General features: G+C 43.2%; 1 protein-coding gene across 2 annotated transcripts in view; it reads left to right on the top strand.

Annotated features, from left to right (window-relative positions):
* LOC122114252 (heat shock transcription factor 2 binding protein) overlaps nucleotides 1-18,009 on the top strand; it is a 70,148-nt gene extending 52,139 nt beyond the window's left edge. For both annotated transcript variants that reach the window (XM_042687292.1, XM_042687293.1), the window contains exons 8-9: nucleotides 2,141-2,244; nucleotides 17,294-18,009. In XM_042687292.1, coding sequence (XP_042543226.1) covers nucleotides 2,141-2,244; nucleotides 17,294-17,502 — 313 coding nt within the window. In that variant the 3' untranslated portion in view covers nucleotides 17,503-18,009. The remainder of the gene's footprint in view (nucleotides 1-2,140; nucleotides 2,245-17,293) is intronic.
* Nucleotides 18,010-22,310: the final 4,301 nt, after the last annotated feature.

Here is a 22,310-nt window from a genome sequence, read left to right as displayed (position 1 = left end):
GCCAGAAGTGGACCTGTGAGTCAAGAGGTAGAGTGCCCGCCTTGAGTGAAAAAGCTAAGGGACAGTGCCCAGGCTGAGTTCAAGCCCAGTATCAGCTTTATATGTATGTGTATTTATGCACATGTGTGTATATGTGTGTAGCCTATTCAACATACTGTGTGTTTTTACAGTTAACACCTCTAGTCCATGAGAGCATTCTGGTTCTTACTCTGTCATTGGCGTACTGCCTGTTATTTGTAGCCTTACTGTGGTTTGCATTATGAACCCACAGTGGTTAGAGTTGTATTTGTGGGGATGCCTTAATGTCCAGGAGGGCTGGGAAAGCTCCTATCCAGAGCTGCTTTATGTTATTGGCTTGTGGGGTTTCCAGGACTGTCAACTGTGTATTCATGTGGACTTGAAAGTTGATTCCTTTCTGTTTTTTGCAGGGCTGTGATCTGAATGAATGAATGTGTTTGTCTGTCAGGCTTTTCTTTCAGTCCTCTAGATGAAGCCACTATAATGGAAACTCCAGGCTTCTAGAACTTGCCATTTTTTGCATTTAACCTCCTTGTTACTGATCAGAGATGCTTTCCTCTCCTTTCTTTCATTTGTTCTTTTCTTTTTCTTTTTGGTTGGTCATGGGGCTTGAACTCAGGGCCTGGGTGCTGTCCCTTAGCTCAAAGCTAATGTTCTACCACTTTGAGCCACGGTGCCACGTATAGTTTCTGGTGCTGACTTTGAACTGTGATTCTCAGATCTCAGTCTAGGATTCTCAGCTAGGATTACAGGTATGAGCCACCAGTGCCCAGCTTCTTCTTATTTCTTGCAAGTGCACTGGTTGTTTGAAAGGTTTTGAAAAATATTTGTTTAGCTTTTCCCCCCTCTCCCTTTGTGAAGATTGAACCTGGGACTTACGTATTTGAGGTAAGTGCTCTAATACAAAGCCACACTTCAGTCATTTGTCTAGCTTGCTTCATTCCCTCGCCTGCCAGTGTGAGTTTGGACTTGGCGTCTCAAGCTTGTGAGGTAGGTGCTCCACTGCTTGGGTCATATCTCCAGCCCTTTTGCTCTGGCTACTTTTGAAATGGAGTCTGTGATGCTTCCATTTAGTTAGGATGGCAGGCAGTAACCATTACACCCAGATTTTGTGTTGAGATAACATTTTGTGAGTTTTTTGTTTTTTCAAATTCAAGATGGCCTGGAATGCACTCCTCCTGAACTTAGCTTCCTGAGCAGGTCTGATTACAAGCATGAGCAATTGTACCCAGCTCTGCTGCTGCTTTTATTCTGTAAAGTGAAGGGTCTGGGGTTTCTGTAGATTTTTAGGAACCAAAGGTTGGTAGTTGCCAAATTCCATTGAACTTTGAGTTGCCAGATGTGGTTCAGTTACTGAGACTCTTGCTAAGGAGACTATTTTGTTGCTTGTTTGGGGTGAGGGGGCATGATGTAGACCATACCATAGGTTAAGCAGTTTTGTATGACCTGGCCTGGCTGCTAGATGTCATGTGTCACAGTTATTGAATGAAAAGATTATTAGATTTTCATTGATCAAGATCATAGTATGTGCACAAAATGGAGGATTACCTGAATATAAATGCAGATGTGGTACCAGAAAGAATCATTAAATAGAATTGAGGTTTTCAGGCGGTCGCTGGTGGTTCACGCCTGTAATCCTAGCTACTCAGGAGGCTGAGATCTAAGGATCACGGTTCAAAGCCAGCCCGGGCAGGAAAGTCCATGAGACTCTTTATCTCCAATAAAAGTACTAGAAAACTGGAAGTAGCTCAAGTAGTAGAGCACTTTCCTTGAGCTGAAGAGCTGAGGGACAGCGCCCAGATTTAGAGTTCAAGCCCCATATAACCAACAATAAAACAACAACAAAAAAGAGGTGAGGTTCCTCTGAGATCCCTTCTTCCTTCATGTGATTTGTGAGCCCATACAAGGTGGCATTGTGACATCATTGTATCACCAGAGAAGCTTTTGTTCTCATGTGGCCTTATGTAGCTGAGTACCACTTGTCACATATTTTAACCCAATGCTGTGGCTAGACATTGGAGATGTGAAGAAGGCTTTGAATGCGTCAGGTCTTTTTGAGCAGGGAAGGGTGGAGTCTGATGTGGTAGGTCAGCTGGTCAACACCATTTCCTTTTCATTCCAGGTTAATGCTGATGTCCTTGTACAATGTGAGCATCAATTCCAAAGGCTTGAAATACATCAGTGAGAGCCCAGGATTCATCCCTTTGCTATGGTGGCTTCTAAGTGGTAAGGAGTAGTGTACTGCACCCTGAGGAGGTGCTGAAGGGTCAGAAAAGGGTACTGACCTCCCTAGATGTTTATTCTTTACAAACTGACCTCAAGCCAGGTGCTGGTGGCTCATATCTGTAACCCTAGCTAGTCAGGAAGTTAGGTCTGTGGAAAGTGATTTGAAGCCAGCCCAGGCAGGGAAGTCCATGAGACTCTTATCTCCTCAGAAAAAGCCAGAAATAGCACTGTGGCGCATGTAATAGAGTGCTAGCCTTGACCAAAAGGAGCTCAGGGACAGTACCCAGGCCCTGAGTTCAAGCCCCAGGATGGGCAAAAAAACCAAACTGACCTCAAGCTCTAGAATATTCATTGCATGCTTAGAGGTTCAGTTCTGTTTCTCAGACATTGCTTTCAACTGAGTTATGGTTTGTGGTAAGCTATGACAAGAGGTTATCTTGTAAAACTCAAACTGAGCCAAGCACCGGTGGCTCATGACTATTCCTAACTAGTCAGAAGGCTGAGATCTGAGAATTGAGGTTCAGAGCCAGCCTGGGCAGAAAATCCATGAGACTCTCAATCACCAAAAAGCTGGAAATAGCAGAAATATCCACACCAGAATAGGAGGCCTGAGCAACAAAAGCTCAGTAAGAGCATGAGACCCTGATTTTAAGCACTATACAGGCACGCACACATGTACACACTCACACGCACACATATACACACACACACACACACACCACACACACACACAATCAGGGCTGGGAGTTGCAAGCCTGTAATCCCAGCTACTCTGGAGGTAGTGATTGGGAGAATTGTGGTTTCAGGCCAGCCAAGGCAAAAAGGTCATGAGACCTCCATCTTGGTTAATGAGCTGAGAGTAGTGATACATACATATACACACACACACACACACACACACACACACACACACACACACACACGTATATAGTTGTGGCTGTGTAGAAGGTCATAGGTACGAAGATCATAGTCTGAGGTTGACTACGCAAAAAGCATATGACTCTGTCTAAAAAATAACTAAAGCAAAAAAAAAAAGCGTGGTGCTTGGCTCAAGGATAGACTGTCTGGCAAGTACAGTCTTAAACTCAGTTCTCAGCACTGACAAGAGTCAAAACAAAACTCCTGTCTATAGCCGTCTTTTCTGCTCACTCAGTATCACCAATTTAAGGTTTTGTCCCTATTTCACCATAATTTTGATAATTTAATGGGTATATATGTCATTCAAATATGTAAAAAATTTAAATTAATCTCTATTTTTGAGTTTCATTTCTACTTGGTGTTGGAATACTTATTTTGTCTCAATTTTATTGAGTTAGGATTAATATGTAATAAACTGAATATGGTTAAACGATAAGTTCTGATATAAATATAAATAATGACTATTATCATAGTCAAGATAATGAGGAGGGACCAGGAATGTGGCTTAGGGGTAGGGTGCTTGACGCATGCATGAATCCTTAGTACCTCATATACAGAACAAAACAAAGTGGCGCTGTGGCTCAAGGGTTGGAGTGCTAGCCTTGAGCAAAAGAAGCTCAGGGACAGAGCCTAGGTCCAGAGTTCAAGCCCCAGGACTGGCAAAAACAAAACAAAACAAAACAAAGATAATGAGGAAACTCATTCATCCCCGGAGAGCGACTCTGTGCCCTCAGGGCCTTTCCTCCTGCCTTCTACTCCTTGTTTCCAGAGAGCCTCCTGTCATAGTGTACTTTTTTTTTTTTTTTGCCAGTCCTAGGGCTTGAACTTAGGGCCTAGGCACCGTTCCTGAGCCTCTCTGTGCTCAAGGCTAGTACTCTAGCACTTGAGCCACAGCACTGCTTACAGCTTTATTCTGTGTGGCTGAGGAATCAAATCCAGGGCTTCATGAATGCTAGCACTCTACCACTAAGCCACATTCCAAGCCCTACTTTACTTCTTATTTCCTATAATTATGAATAAGTACAAGTTCTGAGACTTGAACTCAGGGCCTCCTATTCTGGCGTGGTTCTTTCTGCTCTTTCCATTTCCAGCTTTTTGGTGATTGGGTTCAATTCCTCAGTACCACATGAACAAAAAAAAAAGCCAGAAGTGGCGCTATGGCTCACTCAAGTGGTATAGTGCTCACCTTGAGCTGAAGAGCTGATGGACAGCATCCAAGCCCAGAGTTCAAGCCCCACAACCGACCAAAACAATACTGTTATTATTAAGGAATTGTAGAGAGAGGGGTTAAAATCCTGTAAGTTAGGTAATGAGTACAATATTAACCCTTACTTTGCTTTCTCCCAGTTTCCACCCTCAGTCCCTGCCCACAAGTTGCATAATTCATCATTCACATAGTATATATTAGCCGTAACTACATTTATTCACCCTTCTTCCATTTCTGTGCCCCTCACTTGTCTTCCCTGAAAATTCAAAAAACGACCACCACCACCACCACTAATAACAACAACAAACATGCTTTTATTTCCTGGAATTCATTTTGATAAATAGTATTTTAGATGTTCAGAGGAGTTATGGTTCTTCCCCTAAGAGTATCTTCCTTTCGTCTGAATGTTTATGTGTGAGTGCCTACAGCCCTGTATAAATGATCATGTCCAGCTGTATTTTAGATCTGTCTTCCACATATGAGAGAAAACACACACTGTTTGTCTCTCTGAGCTTGGCTTACCTCACTTAACATGATTTGTTCTAGATCCATCCATCTCCCTGCAAATGACATAATATTATTCTTTCTAATGGATGAGCAAAATTCCATGTGTATGTGTACCACATTTTTTATCCATTCATCTGTTTTTTTAGGACCACTGGGATGTTTCCATAACTTGGCTATTGTGAATAGTGCAACAATGAACATGGACACACAAGTGTCTTTATGTATCCTGACTTGTAATGGTGGCCAGGTGTGGTATGGCTAGGTCAGAGGGAAGAGCTATGTTTAGTTTTTTGAGGATCCTCCAGACTGCTGTCCAGAGTGGTTACACTAGTTTACATTCTCACCAGCAGTGCAGTAAGGCTCCTTTCCCTCACGTCTCTGCCAGAATTAGTTGTTTGAATCCTTTTTTTTTCCAGTATTTTATTGGATGGAATGTAGCCACAAAGCTATAATGTACCCCTGAACAAGACAAGGACCTCATCTTTATTAAGACTAGGCTTTTTGTGTGGGTGAGAAGAAGGTTGAAGAACAGGAAGGTACAGATTATGTGGAAGCCCAAACAGTAAAGGAACTCCCAGACAGGAATTGTTACAGAGTAACAAAAAGCAACATGAAGAAGGCAAGGGATTAGTTTGAAAGATGAGGAGGAGTCTGAGGCGACGTCTGAGCTGACTTGAAGGAAGTGGTCCAGACAAGGTGTGTAATTCATTAGAACAGCTTACAGTCTTCAACACCTGGACTTCTCTTAACCCATCAGTAGTCACATACTACAAGGTAAAACTAAGCAAGAATAATTTTGTAGACAGATCTAGAAGTTTCTTATGTGTCCATGAATCGACATTCACATGATACCTAGTTTGATGAGATGCGGAAGCTTGCACAGAGGGGGTACAAGCTGACGGAGGCTTGCTTTCATTGGTGAGGCCATTGGCAATGCTGAGCCAGCGGGGCCTGGCTGGCTGATGATCAGCTTGCAGATTATCTAGCGGTCCTTCAGGTACACCGCGGTTCTGTGTATCTTAAAGAAGACAGCTTTCCTGCGGATGGCATGTTCAAGACATTCACTTACCAACCCCTGATTGCTTGTATGCAGCAACCTTGAGTCCACCGAGCTGTTATTTCATGGACTAATACGCAGTCCTAGATACGGTGGCAGGCACTTAGAACCACCATAGACCTGACAGACTATGGCTCCACCACTTCTGGGTTCTTTTTGAATTCTTGATGGTGGCCAATTTAACTGGGGTGAGATGGAATCTCTATGTTGTTTCAATTTGCATTACCTTTATGGAAAAGGATGTTGAGCATTTCCTCATATGTTTATTTGCCATGCTTAGTTCTTCTAAGATGGTCTCTCCTTAGTTCCTTTGTCCATTTATTGATTGGTTTGTTAGTTTGGAAGGAGGTTAGTTTTTGAGTTCCTTGTGTATTTTGTCAGATGCATTGCTGGTAGAGATCTTCTCCCAGTCTGTGACTGTCCTAGTTTGGTAACTATGTCATTTGCTGATGTAGTCCCATTTGTTAAGTTTCTCTCCTATCTGCTATGCCTCTGGGACCCTTCAAAAAGTTTCTGCTGGGCTGGGAATGTGGCTTAGCAGTGGAGTGTTTGCCTAGCAGGCATGAAGCCCTGGGTTCCATTCCTCAGTACCCTATACACAGAAAAAGCTCTCTTTTTTTCCAATGTGTATTTTTGGCTCCCTTGTCAAATATCAGATGACTATAAGTATATGGCTTTATTTCTGAGTCTTCTTGTCTGTTTCACTGATCTTTGGGCCCATTTTTGTGCCAGTACCAAGCTGTTGTTGTTATTATAGTTCTGTAGTAGAGTTTGAGTTCTGGGATTGTGATACCAATTTTGGCTAAAATTGCTTTGGCTGTCTGGGGTCTTTTATTGTTTCATATGAATTTTTGGATTGTTTTCTGTCTTGGTGAAGAATGCCATTGGGGGTTGCACTGAATTTTAGATTCCATAATGTTTTAAAAGTGTTGTTTTCTGATAGCTTTATACTTCGGTACTTTTTCAGGCAATATGACCTTTTTCCAAGTTAATAATTGTGAAGGGGGAAGAAGGGATCTTTTGAATGCTTTTGTGGCCGGGGGCTGGTGGCTCATGCCTGTAATCCTAGCTACTCAGGAGGCTGAGATCTGAGGATTGCAATTTGAAGCCAGACCATCACCATGAAACTTATCTCAATAAACTACTCAAAAAAGCCAGAAATGGTGCTGTGGCTCAAGTGGCTTAAGCACAAAGAACCTCAGGGACAGCACCCAGGCACTGAGTTCAAGCCCCAGGACTGGCAAAAAAAAAAAAAAGCTTTTGTGAAGGCTGGCTGCCTCAACATAGTTTATTTGTAGACTTCTCCAGAGAGCTGTCTTTGCTGCGGTGTTAGGACTCAACAATAATATACACAAGGTGCCAGTCTTAGACTCTGCCCTGTTCCACTGATCAGTTTGTACTGTTTTGCCAGTATCATTAAGTGTAGTGAAACCTAATAGTTTTGTAATAAGTCTTGTCTCTTCAAATTGTTTTAGCTGTTTCTAAGTCCCTTGCCTTTCCATATGTGTTTGAGAATAAGCTGTTTCTGCCAAAAAATATTTTTGGAACTTTTATCAGGACTGTGTTGAAGAGTTCAATTAGGGGAGATTTGTCAATTATGGAGAATTGCTTTGTTGGCAATATTGTTCTCTCCCCACCCCCACCATCCTGCTCCCCTACCGGTGGGGCTTGAACTCAGGGCCTGGGTGCTGTCCCCGAGCTTGTCTATTCAAGGCTAATTCTCTACCATTTTAGGCCACAGCTCCACTTCTGGTTTTCTGGTGGTTAATTGGAGATAAGAATTTCATGACTTTCCTGCCTGGGCTGGCTTCAAACTGTGATCTTCAGATCTCAGCCTCATGAGTAGGATTACAGGTCTGAGCCACCAGTGCAGATGCAATCTTGTCTTTTTTCCCATGGAACTGAGTGACATCTACATTTATTTAAATGTTGCTGGGCACACAGTATCTTCTGTGTCTGCATCCTGGGTGTAGAGAAGCAGACTTCCTGGCTTCTGGATATCTTTTCAGGGATATGTGCAGTTCAAACAGTTTCCCATCATGAGCAAAGGGTGGGTCTCTTTACATTTAGGCCAGGTAGGCTCACTGCCCATTCATTATATGAGATTTGATCTCACTGCTATGATATAGACTGTGGCACGTGTGTGGCCCTATGGCATTGGACCTTGAACTGGCACAAATGCAGACACTCGCCATCATGGTGAGTGAAAAGTGCTGTGTCTCAAACACATCCAGCTCTTCTGCCAGTGTCCTTTAGACTGGAGTGTGCAGCCTGTGAGCTCCTAAGTAAGGCAAAACCTCAATCCTGAAGCTGTTGGGAACAGCTTCCTCTTACAACCATGATAAAACCCTCATCTTCACGAGAACTGAGTGCTTTAAACAGCTAGCACTGAGGCCAAGAAAGATCCTAGGCCTGAGCCATAAGTAGTAATGGGTGAGATGGGGCTGGCTGCATATGCAGGTAGACGGTGCCAGTTTGTGGGAAGGAAATGATGGTGAGCGCAGAGAATAATGATCAGAGAATTCTGTGTTGAGTTCAAGTCACTGCATTACATGCACCATGGGCATCCACTGATTTATTTCTCTCAGGGACCCAAAGCTAGTTCTCGGTTTTAGATGAGAAGACCAAATCTTGAGGAGGCAAAGTGGTTTACACCACTGACACTGCTCAGCAGGCAGTGACGTGGGGCTGGAAGCTCAGGGGCTGGAGGTGATCACCTTGTTGACTTTCCTTGGCTTTTGCAGAGAGAGATGCCCTGAAACAACATGATGGCTGCTTGGCCTGGGCTGCAGCCAGGGGTTCCTCAGCAGCCTCGGAGCCATTTGCTTTCTCGTAAAAAGAAGAGCTTAGGCCACAGTTCCTCTGGCCTTTTCTAGCTGTGCTATTCCAGAAATGTTCCTGGGGAGTAGAACTCATAGCAAGCTTCACCTTATGTAGCTCTGCTGATGGCACGCCGCCCGCGTGTCCCTCCTTAACACTCGTCAGAGAGAGTGCTCTTTGACGTGGGTAGATTTTCTGCCAAAACTTGGGGTCACAGATAGTTGTTGAGCCTTCTTAATGTAACATTTTGGTTCTGGGGTTTACCAGGCTTTCTGTCCCCGAAGACAGTTTCTGGCCCTTTCAACACAGCACAGTCCAAATCCTGCAGCTTTGTGCACGCTCATGTCACTTGGTATCTTTAGAATAATTTGTCCTAAAGTCAGACAAAACAAAGTCTACTCAGGGTAGCTCAAGGTAGTTAGCTACTGTTATGCATGGAATTACTTTGTTTGCTCTAGAATTGGGTGGGTGTTTTATTTGAAAATGAAATAAAGCTGTGAAAGAAAGTAGCAAGACTCTCCATCTGGAGAGGAGGCTAAAGAGGAGTCCCTGGATAGGTGTTTTAAGTTGTCTGCTTTTGGCAGTGCTGGGGATAGAACTTGGGTCCTTACATATGCTAGGCAAGTGCTCCATCACTGAGTTATATCCCTATCCATGATGTGTTTTAGAAAGTTGAATATACATTTTTGCTGTAGAGTAGGAAAATAGGAGCAAACGTAGTTCCCTGCAAAGATGTGTGCTGCTTGGTGTTGTGTTCTCAGGGCAGGTTCATGACTGCATAGAGTCAGAACAAGATTTGAAGCCAGGATTTAAACCTGCCCGCTTCTATTCCTTTGATTTAGGTAGTAGATGTAGTTTGTGGAGCATATACTGCACTGAGCCTGACACTTGCTTGATTTGTTAGCTTAGCTGATGCTGTACCACTTGAGCCATACCCTTTTGCTTATTATTTGGCTTTGAACTGCAGTCCTTCAGAGCTCAGCCTCCTGAATAGCTTAGGACTTCAAGTATGGGCCTCTGGTGTCCAGTCCTTTATTTTATTTTATTTTATTTTGGGGCTTGAACTCAGGGCCTGAGCATTCTCCCTGAGATTTGTGTTCAAGGCTCGGCTCTATCACCTGAGCCACAGCTTTACTTCTATCCTCTCTCTCCCTCCCTCCCTCCATCCCTGCCTCCCTCCCTCCCACTCTCTCCCCCTCCCTCCATCCCTGCCTCCTTCCCTTCCATTCTCTCCCCTCCCTCCCTTTCTCCCACTTTCTCTCTCTCTCTCTCTTTTTCTTTTTTTTTGGTCGGTCATGGGGCTTGAACTCTGGGCTTGGGTGCTGTCCCTGCACTCTTCAGCTCAAGGTGAGTGCTCTACCACTTGAGCCACAGTGCCACTTCCTCCCTCTTTCCTTCTTTCTTCCTTCCTTCCTTTCTTCTTTCCTTCCTTCCTTCCTTCCTTCCTTCCTTCCTCTCTCTCTCTCTTTCTGGTGATTAATTGGAGATGAGTCTCATAAACAACTTTTTTTTTTGGATCCGGTCATGGGGCCTGAACTCTGGGCCTGGGCGCTGTCCCTCAGCTCTTTAGCTCAAGGCTAGCACTCTACCACTTGTGCCACAGCGCCACTTCCGGCTTTTTTCTTTTTTCTTATGTGGTGCTGAGGAATCGAACCCAGGGCCTCAGGTATGCAAGGCAAGCGCTCTACCACTGAGCCACCTTCCCAGCCCTCTCATAAACATCTTGAGCTGGCTTCAAACCACAATCCTTAGAGCTCAGCCTCCTGAGTAGCTAGAATTACAGGTACGAGCCACTGGTATCTGACCCTACTCTAATTTTTGAAAGATCTGGAAAAACCTTAGTCATCATGTCCTATTTTATCAGTATATGTTGTTACAAAATTGATATATTTAAACACAAGCTTTAGACTCAGTAGACCCAGCTTTGAATTGAAGCTATCCTACTTGGAAATTTAATTAATGTTTTAGAAGCCCAGTTTTCTGATGTACAAAGTGGGAATTTCTGCCTCAAATGTCTTAATACCTTACATGGTAGGTATTAATTAAAGAGGTGCTATTTTCCCTTTTAGTTCTAACCTCAATATCTGGCGCTGTGATGGAGACTCATTCCTTTCACTTTGCTTGACGAGTTACTTCCAAGTATCATGACCCCTCCGCCAGGAGAACAGGACTAGATGCTGGCAAGCTCACCCCTGGATAGACAATCTCATTCCCTCCGGCTCTGGTTGGATTTCACTTCCCTTCCTTTTCTTCATCTACATGGCTCACTTTTTCCCAGGCGTGGTCCAGATTCTTCACATTCCTCTTAAGCCACAAAACTGGCATAGGACCTAGCAAATAACTGCTGAGAACAGAGTGTTTTGGGATGGTGAGCACATGTTATGTAACTGCTAATGCAAACCCATGTCATCCTCACGCTTGAACCTGTGGCGCTGCACTTCCTGTCCATGTCTACAGTGCTGAGTTGGACATATAGGCATTAATACCTCATGTTAACATCTGTTTGGCTTCTCTGAATAATCTGTCAGACTTGTGTCTTCAGGCTAGACCTCTCTCCCAAACTCTAGACTCACAGATCCAACTCTGACATCTCTCTATGAACATCTAATGTACCTTCATCTCCAATGGGAAGTGCTACCCACAGCCTTCCCAGTCCCATTTGACTACAGCTCTATTTTTGACTTCCCAGGCTGTTAAAAACCTTGCCATGATTCCTGACTCTTTTCTTTCTTTCTTTTTTTTTTTTACTCTTTCACATTTATACTGAATCCATTAGGTATTCTTTATTTTATTTATTTATTTATTTATTTTTGGGTCTGGTCATGGGGCCTGAACTCTGGGTCTGGGCGCTATCCCTCAGCTCTTCAGCTCAAGACTAGCGCTCTACCACTTGAGCCACAGCGCCACTTCCGGTTTTTTTTTTTTTTCTGTTTATGTGGTACTGAGGAATCAAACCCAGGGTCTTATGCATGCAAGGCAAGCACTCTACCACTGAGCCATCTTCCCAGCCCATTAGGTATTCTTGATGTCTCTGCTTTCAGAACGCCCAAGTTTGGATCACTCATGATCACTCCTGCTCCCTGTTCTGAGCCCTCATCATCTCATGAGCATGCATAGCCCTTCGGGCTATGAACTGGGGGCCAGGAGTCTGAGGGAGCAGACTCCCGACCAGCCCTCCTCACTGACCAGTCCAGGACTGGGTGAGATGCCAAAAAAAAAAAAAGGGAAAAATTGTTTTACATGCTCTTTTAAGTTAAAAATCAAATTATACACAGAGCACAAAAGCCAAGTAAAAGTGGGAGGGGTGAATTTAAAGCAGAATTTCTGATCCCTTTGTTTCCCAGATAGCCTCAAACTCATAGTCCTCCTGCTTCGACTTTCTGAGTGCTAGAATTACAGGTAGCACTACCACTTGGTTAAACTTGACCTTTAGTTTTTGTGGTTCACAGGGCATAGGGTCAGGAGACACAGCTCAAGCCCCACCCCAGATGATAAACCAATAGAGAACTCCCAACAGTGCTCAGCAGCAGTACACCAGCCAATTCTGGGATCTTCAGAAAAGCAGCCTTTTCTGACCCTTGGTTTTTTGAGCACTGTGTGGGGATATCTTTTGAGAACTGGCACTGGGATGGTTTCCATGTAGTCTTGAAGCTTTACTTCAGATCACCTGGGTGGCTCCTGGGATGGATAATGTTATGTGTTAACTTGACTGGACCACAAAGCATCCAAACATTGCTCAAACATTCACTTTTGTTTTGAGGATGTGTCAGGATGAAATGAACTTTGGAATCTATAGGTTAAGTAGAGCAGATGACCCTCCTGGTGCAAGTGGGGTTTGCCCCCATGGTTGAAGACCTGGGTGGAACAGAAAGGATGAGTGAGAAGGCACTCCTCGGCTAATTAGCCAGAAGATGGTCTTTTCCTGCCTTTGGAAACCATCCACTCTTGAACCTTGAGCTTGAGAGCTTCCAGATTGGACCCAGGTACCAGCCCTCTAGGCATGAGCCCTTTACATCACCCAGTATTGATCTTAGGACGTCTCAGATTCCCTAATAAGCCAACCCTTATACCCTTATAGAAAATAGTTTTATCTTCCTCTTCGTCTATCAATTCATACATTTGTCTCTCCTCACATCCTGGAGAACTTTGACTAATACAGTCCCCATTAAGAGAAAAACAAAATCCTCCCAAGTACTTAAAAAATTCTTAGATATAGCATTCCAAGATCAGAGATCACATCTTAAAATCTCAAAAAGTAATGTGAATGAAAGGCAACAGAAGTAACAGGTGTACACTGTCAGACCTACAGAAGGTTTAAAGATGAGAATTAGTAAGCTGATATGAAATTAAGTAGATTAATGTGTTTAAAGAAATAACATGGGGTTGGAGTTGTAGCTCAGTGGCAAAGTGAATACTAGCATCAATACTACAAAAATGAAATGAATAGAAAAGTCCCCAAAGGGATTAACATGTGCGTAAAGGGAGATTATAAAATAACCCATTAGATCTGAAAAAAGATTGCATAACATTTCTAGAAATTAACATTATAATTAGTTGCAACTATAAATTTACTGGACCAATTTAATAGCAGATTATACATTGTTGAAGAGATAGCTGAATGGATAGATCTGCAGAAATTATTCAGAATGAAGCGCAAAGAGAGTTGGAAAATATGAGCAGGTAAAAGGCACAGAGATGAGACAAAGACCTTAACATCCAGTGAATTAGTATTCTAGAAACTGAAGAGAAAAAATAAAACAAAACAATGAAAAATAGAAATTCAAGAGAGAAGAGACAGCTTAGAAACAACATTGAAGAAATAAAGCCAAAGGAATTTTCCAAAATGATGAAAGCACCAACCCCTAATTTGAGATGTCCATCTATTTATAAGGAGAATAACTCAAAAGAAAGCTCCTGAGCCAGGTGTGGTGGTGTGGTGGTGTCCACCTCTAATCCCATTACTTGGGAGGCTGTGGCAGGAAGATCATGACTCCAAGCCCAGCCTGGGTTACATGTAGAGACCTGCTCCAAAACACCAAAACAATCATAATAATAAATAAGGACAACATGCAACAGAAGAGAAATTGGATTTGGGTTTTGTTTTTTGTTTTTTTGTTGGTCGTGGGACTTGAACTTTGGGCCTGGGCACTGTTCCTGAGCTCTGCAGCTCAAGGTGAGTACTCTATCACTGGAGCCACAGCACTACTTCTGGTCTTCTGCGGTTCATTGGAGATGAGAGTCTCATGGACTTTCCTGCATGGGGCTGGCTTTGAACCTCAATCTTCAGATCTCAGCCTCCTGATTAGCTAGGATTACAGGCCCAGAAATTTTCCTATTTTTTATTGCCAGTATATTAGTAAAAATTTATCTTTGTGTAAAGTTGACTTTGTACTCTGAAAACCTGGCAAAACTCAATTACTTTAGTGGCTTCTTGTTTATTCATTGAGATCTTCTATTATAGACATTACCTGCAAATAGTGATAGTTTTATTTCTTCCTTTTCAACCTGTAAACTTAAAAGAAATTCTCCTCTTACTGTACAGCTTAGATCTTCAGGGTGCTTTTAGCAGGGTGGTGAGCATGGGAACCCTGGGCCCTGGAGTGGAAGCAATGTCTCCTACAGTTGTGATGTTCAGTGGATGCCCTCAATCCGACCCAGGTTGTCCTGAGTGTTGCCAGGTTGCTCTGTTGTTCAATTCTTTGTTTTTTGTTTTTTGGATTTTTTTTGGGTCTGGTCGTGGGGCCTGAACTCTGGGCCTGGGCGCTGTCCCTCAGCTCTTCAGCTCAAGGCTAGCGCTCTACCACTTGAGCCACAGCGCCATTTCTGGCTTTTTCTGCTTATGTGGTGCTGAGGAATCGAACCCAGGGCCTCATGCATGCGAGGCAAGCGCTCTACCACAGTCTAGTCTGTGAGACTTCTATCTCCAGTTAAGTACCAGAAAACTGGAAATGGAACTGTGGTAGAGTTCTAGCCTAGAATATTTTTTTTAAACATTATTAATAGGTATTAAGTTTTGTCAGGAATTTTCTGTTGAAAATATCTGTGGCAAAGATGAGCTTTTCTTATTCTATGTGTCATTGATTGATCTACAAGTTTGGAAGCACCCTGCACTCCCCAGATAAATGCATAGTGGCTATAAAGTCATATTTCTCGGTCTACTTTGCTTATATTTTGCTTAGGAACTTCATATCCATGCTTCTGAGAGATATGAATATGTCTTTGTCTAGTTTTTGTTTGTTTTGTTCTGGTCTGGGGCTTGAACTCAGGGCTTGGGCACTGTCCCTGAGACTCTATGCTTAAGTCAAGAACCATAGTGCTACTTCTGGCTTTCTCTGAGTTTTAAGAGTCTTATAGACTTTGCTCACAGACGTTCCTGCTTGGGCTGCCTTTGAACCGTGATCCTCAGATCTCAGCTTGCTGAGTAGCTAGAGTTATGGGTGTGAGGCTGCAGTACCTGGCTTTTTGTCTAGTTTTTGAAACTTTTGTTATAAAGTAGTTGTGCAGAGATGTTACAATTCTGTATGTTAGGTTATGAGTACACTGCACCCTGATCAATACCACCTCTTCCTTCATGCTCTCCAATTTCCCCTCCCATCTCTACCCTTAAATTATGCAGTTCAGTTTTTATATAATGTACATGAATACAATGGCTATATTTTCTCATCCTTCCTCCCTCCTTTCATTTTACTGCCCCCTCCCCAAACATGTTGCTGTGTCTTCTTTGTCTAGTTTTGGTAGCAGAGCAATTCTGTCCCCCAAAAAGTTGACACTTGTGTGAACAAGTATCTTCTATTTACTAGGATACTTGTATAGCATTACTATTATTGTTCTTTAAATGTTGGATAGAATTTGCGAATGAAGCCATTTGGTCCTGGGCTTTTATTCATTGTTTAAACTACAAATTCAGTTTCTGCAATAGATACAGACAAATGTAGTTTATCTGCTTTGTTTGAATAATTTTTTTTTTTTTGGTCGGTTGTGGGGCTTGAACTCTGGCCTTGGGCGCTGTCCCTCAGTTCTTTAGCTCAAGGCGAGCGCTCTACCACTTGAGCCCCAGCGCCACTTCCAGTGTTCTAGTGCTTTATTGGAGATAAGAGTCTCCCAGACTTTCCTACCCAGGCTGGCTTTGAACCTCGATCCTCAAATCTCAGCCTCCTGAGCAGCTAGGATTACAGGTGTGAGCAACCAGCACCTGGCTGTTTGAATACATTTTGATAGTGTGTTTTATCCCAAGAACTTTTTTATTCCAGCCAAGTTGTAAAACAAATTTATAAGTATCAAGTTTTTCATATATTACTTATTGTCCCTTTACTGTCTGTACTTTATTACTGATTTTCTCTTGCTATTTTTACATTTATTTTGTTATTATTAAATAGTTGTCCAAAGAAGCGACAGTTCCGTACGTCCGGCTGTAAGCATGGTACTTCTTGGTCAATGTCTCCTGTCCATCGTTCTCTTCCACTTACCCCTCCCATCCCTACCCCCACTGGTTTTTTTGTTTTTGTTTTGTTTTTTGTTTGCCAGTCCTGGGGCTCAAATTCGAGGCCTGGGCACTGTCCCTGAGCTTTTTGCTCAGGGCTAGCACTCTACCATTTAAGGTACAGCACCATTTCTGGCCTTTTCTGTGTATGTGGTACTGAGGAATTAAACCCAAGGCTTCATGCATGCCAGGCAAGCGTTCTACTGCTGAGCCACATTCCCAGCCCCCCACTGTTTTTGGCGGATATTACAATGTAAGTATGGCTTCCAGGCTCTGTAGCTCCTGAGGTTAGTCACATGGAAAGTAATGGAAGGCAGTGTGTGCATTGCTGCCCGTGGCACTGTGTAACTCCACAGCCGGAGCAGAGTGTGTCTCTGCCTGTAGTTTTTGAGAGGCTAGCTACAGTTGGAATGCAAATGAAGTAATAGCTTTAAGACAATGGTGAGAGCAGAGTTATGGCAAACAATATGGAAAGCCTTTGTGTTAGTCAGCTTTATGCCACCGAGAGAAAATATCTGAGGATGTCAACTAAAAGGAGGAAAGGTTTATCTGTGTTCAGTTTCATAGGTTTCAGTGATGCTGTGGGCCTGTGGCAGCGTGCAGGGTCTTCACGACAGGAACAGATGTCACCTCCTGGAAGCAGAGAGAAGCAGGAAGGGAACAGGGTCCCGATACCCACCTCAGGACATGCCCCCAGGGACCTCACTTCCTCCCAGTAGACTCCATTTCCTGGAGGGTCACCACATCCTAGGAGCACCACAGGCTGGGGGCTAGCATAGGCCTGGGGGGCCACTTCCCAGTTCCCACCGCAGCACCAGCGTTGCCAGTTCAGTGTTCTAATTATGATCGTAGTGTTTTTGTAGGTGGATGGTTGTAAATAGATGCTGATCAAGTTTTGTCTACTGTTTTATGTGCGAGCTTTCACATCAAGAAATTACTCTGGTCTCCGGAATAGCCTAGAGTTCTCTCACCCATCTACTTGTCACTCAGAAGGAGCCTTCAAAGGGTGGACTCCTGAAGAAGCTCTAATTCTCACTGGAAGTGTCTCCATCTTTCTCAGATCCAGATGTAGAGGTGTGTCTCCATGTACTGCGGCTCATCCAGTCTGTGGTTCTGGAACCGGAAGTCTTCTCCAAGTCAGCCGCTGAGTTCCGGAACTCTCTACCTCTGCAGCGCATCTTGGCCATGTCGAAAAGCCGCAACCCGCACCTGCAGAGCGCCGCCCAGGAGCTCCTGGACGACCTCCACACCCTGGAGCGCAATGAGTAGGTGCGCTCAGTCCCAGGGGGTCTGGTGACGTGCCTGTGTCCCACTCTTCCCAGTTCCTCAGTGTGTATCCAAGCCATCTCCTGGTGCTGTGTGTTAGAGGTGGCCCGGAGGGTGACTGACAGGAGATAGGCAGAGTGGAGTGGTATTCCACAGCACTCTCTCTGGAAAGACACTGCACTGTGAGTGTTGAATCTTGCCAGAGCAGGGAGTCCTCTGGAAAAGCCATTCCAGGACTACCTGCAAGAGGCCTTCCTAGAATAGCTCCTCACTGCCCCATACACTGTCCATGCCTGTTCATTACCATAAAGATGGGAGATCCGATCACCGTCTGCCTGTGGTCAGCATTTCTCCACATACATTTCTTTGAAAATCAACTTATTCTCTCTCTAGTAATTGGAATGAATACCTCTGTTATGCAGGTTTACCTTTATAACCTTTGGAGACCCTGTGATTTCATATGACGTTGTACATTTTAGTTGTTTATTTTTGGGGCCTCTATTTTTGAATAAAGAAAGAAGAGATAGTATATTAAAACTATTATATTCTGAAATGTAAGTTTGATATTAGGAAATTTATTCCCTTTGTATAATTGGCTGGCAAAAGGAACTATCTTTGTCAGTGGGCTTAGATGTCCAGTTTTTCTTATAACCAATATTGGAAGATTGCCTTATAGATGAGAATATATGCAGTTAGTTGAGATTCTCTAAATGGTAGTTCCATTCCTGAGTGTGTGTGTGTGTGTGTGTGTGTGTGTGTGTGTGTGTGTGTATGTGTGTATATGTGTGTACCAGGACTTTATTGTACATATGCACCCTGTGTGGTCATCATGCTGTACAGTGTAAGTTGTACACAATTGGCAGAGAACAAAGAACACACCACAACTCTTCTAGACGTTTTAGGTGTGAGCAAGAGTTGGCATCCCAGTGAACTGCTTTCTTTCCCTGGCTGTTTCCTTCTGTGTGTCACTACAATGCATTGGGCTCTGTCATCCCATAAAAGAGGAAATAAGTCTTTTATCCCTTTTTTATGATTGCCTGAATACTTCTAAAAATTTTTCTGCTATGTGTAACTTCATATTTTTTTCTAAGTGGATTTTTAGAGGGGACATATAGTTTATGGTTGAAGCTGAATGTAGAGTGCAAAGGAAGGCATACTTGTTTGAATTTCATGAGCCAACACATTGTGTACTGCTAGCTCACCAGAGCCAGATATTCTATAAAAGGCAGTTTAAGATTCATGGAGGCAGACCTGGGTCTAACTGTGTTGTATGTTTCTGTTGTCCCAGATTAGTGGTATTGTGTCTTTGTATTTACACTAGGATGATACCTCTTTGATGATGGTTGTTTTGCTTAATAAGGTAATAGAGATAAACTAGCATGATGGGTTTGTGCTGCTTTTTGAAACCACAGGGTTTTCCTGCCAAACAGGGCTAGCCCTGTGCAGAAAGGAGAAATGGCTATTCTGTTGTCTGTAGCTTGGAAGTTAGTGTGAACGGACAGGAATAAAGACTGTTCTTTTCTTCTGATCTGAGGGTCTAAGATAGCAAGAGTTCATGGGCAGACAGCCTGCTCCTCCTGAGGGCCACAGGGGAGGAAGGGGCTGGAGACCATTCTCAAGGAGTGGCCTGTGTCCAGTAGCCCTGTTGTTTAGGTTGCATCTAGCAACCTAAAGAAAAACCGTTCAGCTAAAAACGTTTAAACATTTTCAGCTTTGCCTGAATTTAAAAATCAGGCAAAAAGGTAAGGTAGTGCTGTTCATATTTTTAGTTTAACTTTTAAAAAGTTCCTCTTGTATGTATTTAGTTAAATACCTCTTTTTCTCATTGGTACTACTAACTAGCATGTGAAGATATAAAATCCAAAGGCCAGATTCCACCCATATCTCTTTCAGCCCCTTGCAAACCGTCTCAGTTGCTTTCCTTCAGGTCTGGAAGTCAAGATCTTGTTTACAATGTGGAATGCTGTAGAGTCTCTGTGAGTGGTTTTGGACCAGTTTTCTCATGGTGCGACCTGGGGATAAGCCTGAAACAGAAGAGTTCAATTTGCCATAGTTACGCAGCCTGCGTTCCTCATGTAGTCCAGTGGAAGGTAGTTGAAGTACCAGGTATAGGTCACAAGTCTGTGACCTAAGAAAAATCACACCAAGAGAGAAGAGATTTCTTACAATCAACCAAGGAGAGACTATAAGAAAGGATCTAGATTCACATGAAACTAAAAGAGGAGATAAATAGTAACAAGGTAAGCACACTGGAAGATGGCCACTGTGGCTATGAATGGTGGCTCACGCCTATAATCCCAGATATTTGAGGGGCAGTGATTGAGAGGGTTGCATTTTGAGGCCAGCCAATTAGTGAGGGCTCATCAAAACCAATGATCTTGGAGTGGGGTCCACATCTGTAACCACAGCTATGAGAAGGAGAAATAGGAGACTGGCAGTCCAGGTAAAAATGCAAGACCTGATCTAATAAAAATAAAACTAGAAGGATGAAGGTGTTGTTTAAGTGGTAAAACATCTGCCTAGCAAGTTTGTAAGACCCTGAGTCCAAATCCCAGTACTACTATAAAACATTTGAAAGAAAAAAAGCCAGGTGGTAAATATGCTTGCAGTACTGATTCTGCAGTACTGGTCTGCTATTGTATACTGCTGGGACACGTATGTGCATGGAATAATAATTTATATATACTAGAATAATTTATATAATAATAATTACTTTTCTTAGAAAACTAGTAATTTTCTAAGAAGTCCTGAAGTGTGAAGTTAAAGATCCTGATGGTATGGGTGATCCAGAACAAGTCCCAGCATCCCGCAGGGCAGTGTGCAAACTCAGAAGGCAGTGCTGAGCCCACTGAAAGGCTCTGAGTACTTCTGTCCAAGGGCTATGTCTCACCAGCTCCTCTTTAAGGCTGGTGGCCGTCCCTCTGCTCTGAGAGTGGGAACATGTAAATTTGCCTTCATGTGAGAATAAGTTGAATGACTATTCACATTATAAAATGAAAGCTCACTGCACTCCCCGCCCCCCCCCGCCCCTCCGCCCCCCACTCCCACCCCAGTCACGGGGCTTGAACTCGGCCTTGGCACTGTCCTTGAGATCTGTCACTCAAGGATTGCTCTCTACCATTTTGAGACACAGCACCACTTCTGGTGTTCTGGTGGTTAATTGGAGATGAGTCTCACAGGCTTTCCTGCCTGGGCTAACTTCAAACCATGATCTCAGATCTTAGCCTCCTGAGTAGCTAAGGTTACAGGCATGAGCTACTGGTGCCCAGCAGTATTTGTGATTCTTTTAAAGTTTTTTAAAAATAAGATAGACCTAATATAAAAATTATATTTTAAGTATAGAATTAAATGCCATTAAATATATTTAGTGTTATGTAACTAGCACCAGGATCAATTTTTACAACTTTTTCTTCCTCCCTCCCAAAGAAATTCTCATTCCCAAGATGCTTTTCCACCAGACTCTGGTATCCCTTACTTTGTTTCTGTATAGATTTGACTCTTCTAGGTACTACTTTTTTTTTTTTTTTTTGTAAGTCCTGGGGCTTGAACTCAGGGCCTGGACACTGTCCCTGAGCTTCTTTTGCTCAAGGCTAGCACTATACCATTTGAACCCCAGAACCACTTCTTGCTTTTATTATTTATGTGGTACTGAGTAATGGAACCCAGGGCTTCATGCATGCTAGGCAAACACACTACCACTACGACACATTCCCAGTCTCTAGGCACTTCTTATAAGTAGAACGAGACAGTATTTGTTGTTCTGGGTCTGACCTATTTTGTTACATAATGTCCTCAAGGTTGGTGCATGTTTAGCACATGTCATTTGTTGATGGACACTCGGGTTCGCTCCGCTCTTTGGCTGTGAGTGGATGACGCTGCCCAGATTATACGTGTTAGTCTGTCTGAGTTTCTGCCTTCAATGCTTTGGGATGCCTACCTTGGAATGAAATGGCTGGATCATATGGTAACTCTACTTTTAACTTTTTGTTGAACTGCCAAACTTCCACAGCAGCTGCATGGTTTTCTATTCCCAGCAGCCAAATGTTCAAGGGCTCCAGTTTCTTTATCTCACTATCTCATTTATTGACAAAACCACTGATAATGAATGCAAGGCAGCATCTTATTATGGCTCTGGTTTTCATTTCCATAGGGACAGTGAGTCTGAACATTTTTAAATGTCTTTGCTGGCCATTCATGTGTCTTCTTTAGAAGTATCTGTTGAGACTCAGTGCCTGTTTCTGAATGGGGTTGTTAGTTGCTCAGCTGCAGCTTCTCATGGATTCTGGATACCTTATCATACATGTGGTTTGCAAATGTTCCCTCTCTTTCTGCTTGTTGTCTCTTTGTTTATTAATGGTGCCCTTTGATGTGCAGATCGTCTTAATTTTGATCAGGTCTGCTTTATCTTTTCATTTGTTGTCTGTGTGTTTGGTGCCATATCCAAGATAATGTCAACAAACCAGTGAACAAAAGATTGTTGACTACTGTTTCTCATACTTAGGGCTGTTTTTCATTTGTTTGTGAGTTTTGAAATGATGTCTGACACTGCCGCCCAGGTTGCTTTCAGACTCCTGGGCTCAAGCATACTCCACCTTCTGATTATCTAGAGCTACAGGTAGGTGCCGCTATGCCTGGTTTATGTAAGTTTTTGTATTTGTTATTATCAGGGTCCTACCTCATTCTTTTGTAGGTGAATATCAAGTTTTTCCCCCGAACCAGTTGCTCCATTTCAGGACCAGAGAGCTGGAAGAGGAGTGAGGGCCGAGAGCGCGGTGGACTTGCAGCATGGGTGGGTGCCCACCCATGGCTGT

Source organism: Dipodomys spectabilis, unplaced genomic scaffold (assembly GCF_019054845.1).
Source record: "Dipodomys spectabilis isolate Male_0828 unplaced genomic scaffold, ASM1905484v1 ptg000107l, whole genome shotgun sequence".
Taxonomy (NCBI): domain Eukaryota; kingdom Metazoa; phylum Chordata; class Mammalia; order Rodentia; family Heteromyidae; genus Dipodomys; species Dipodomys spectabilis.
Note: the sequence above shows the minus strand (reverse complement) of the source record. Positions and strands in the feature narration are given on the sequence as shown.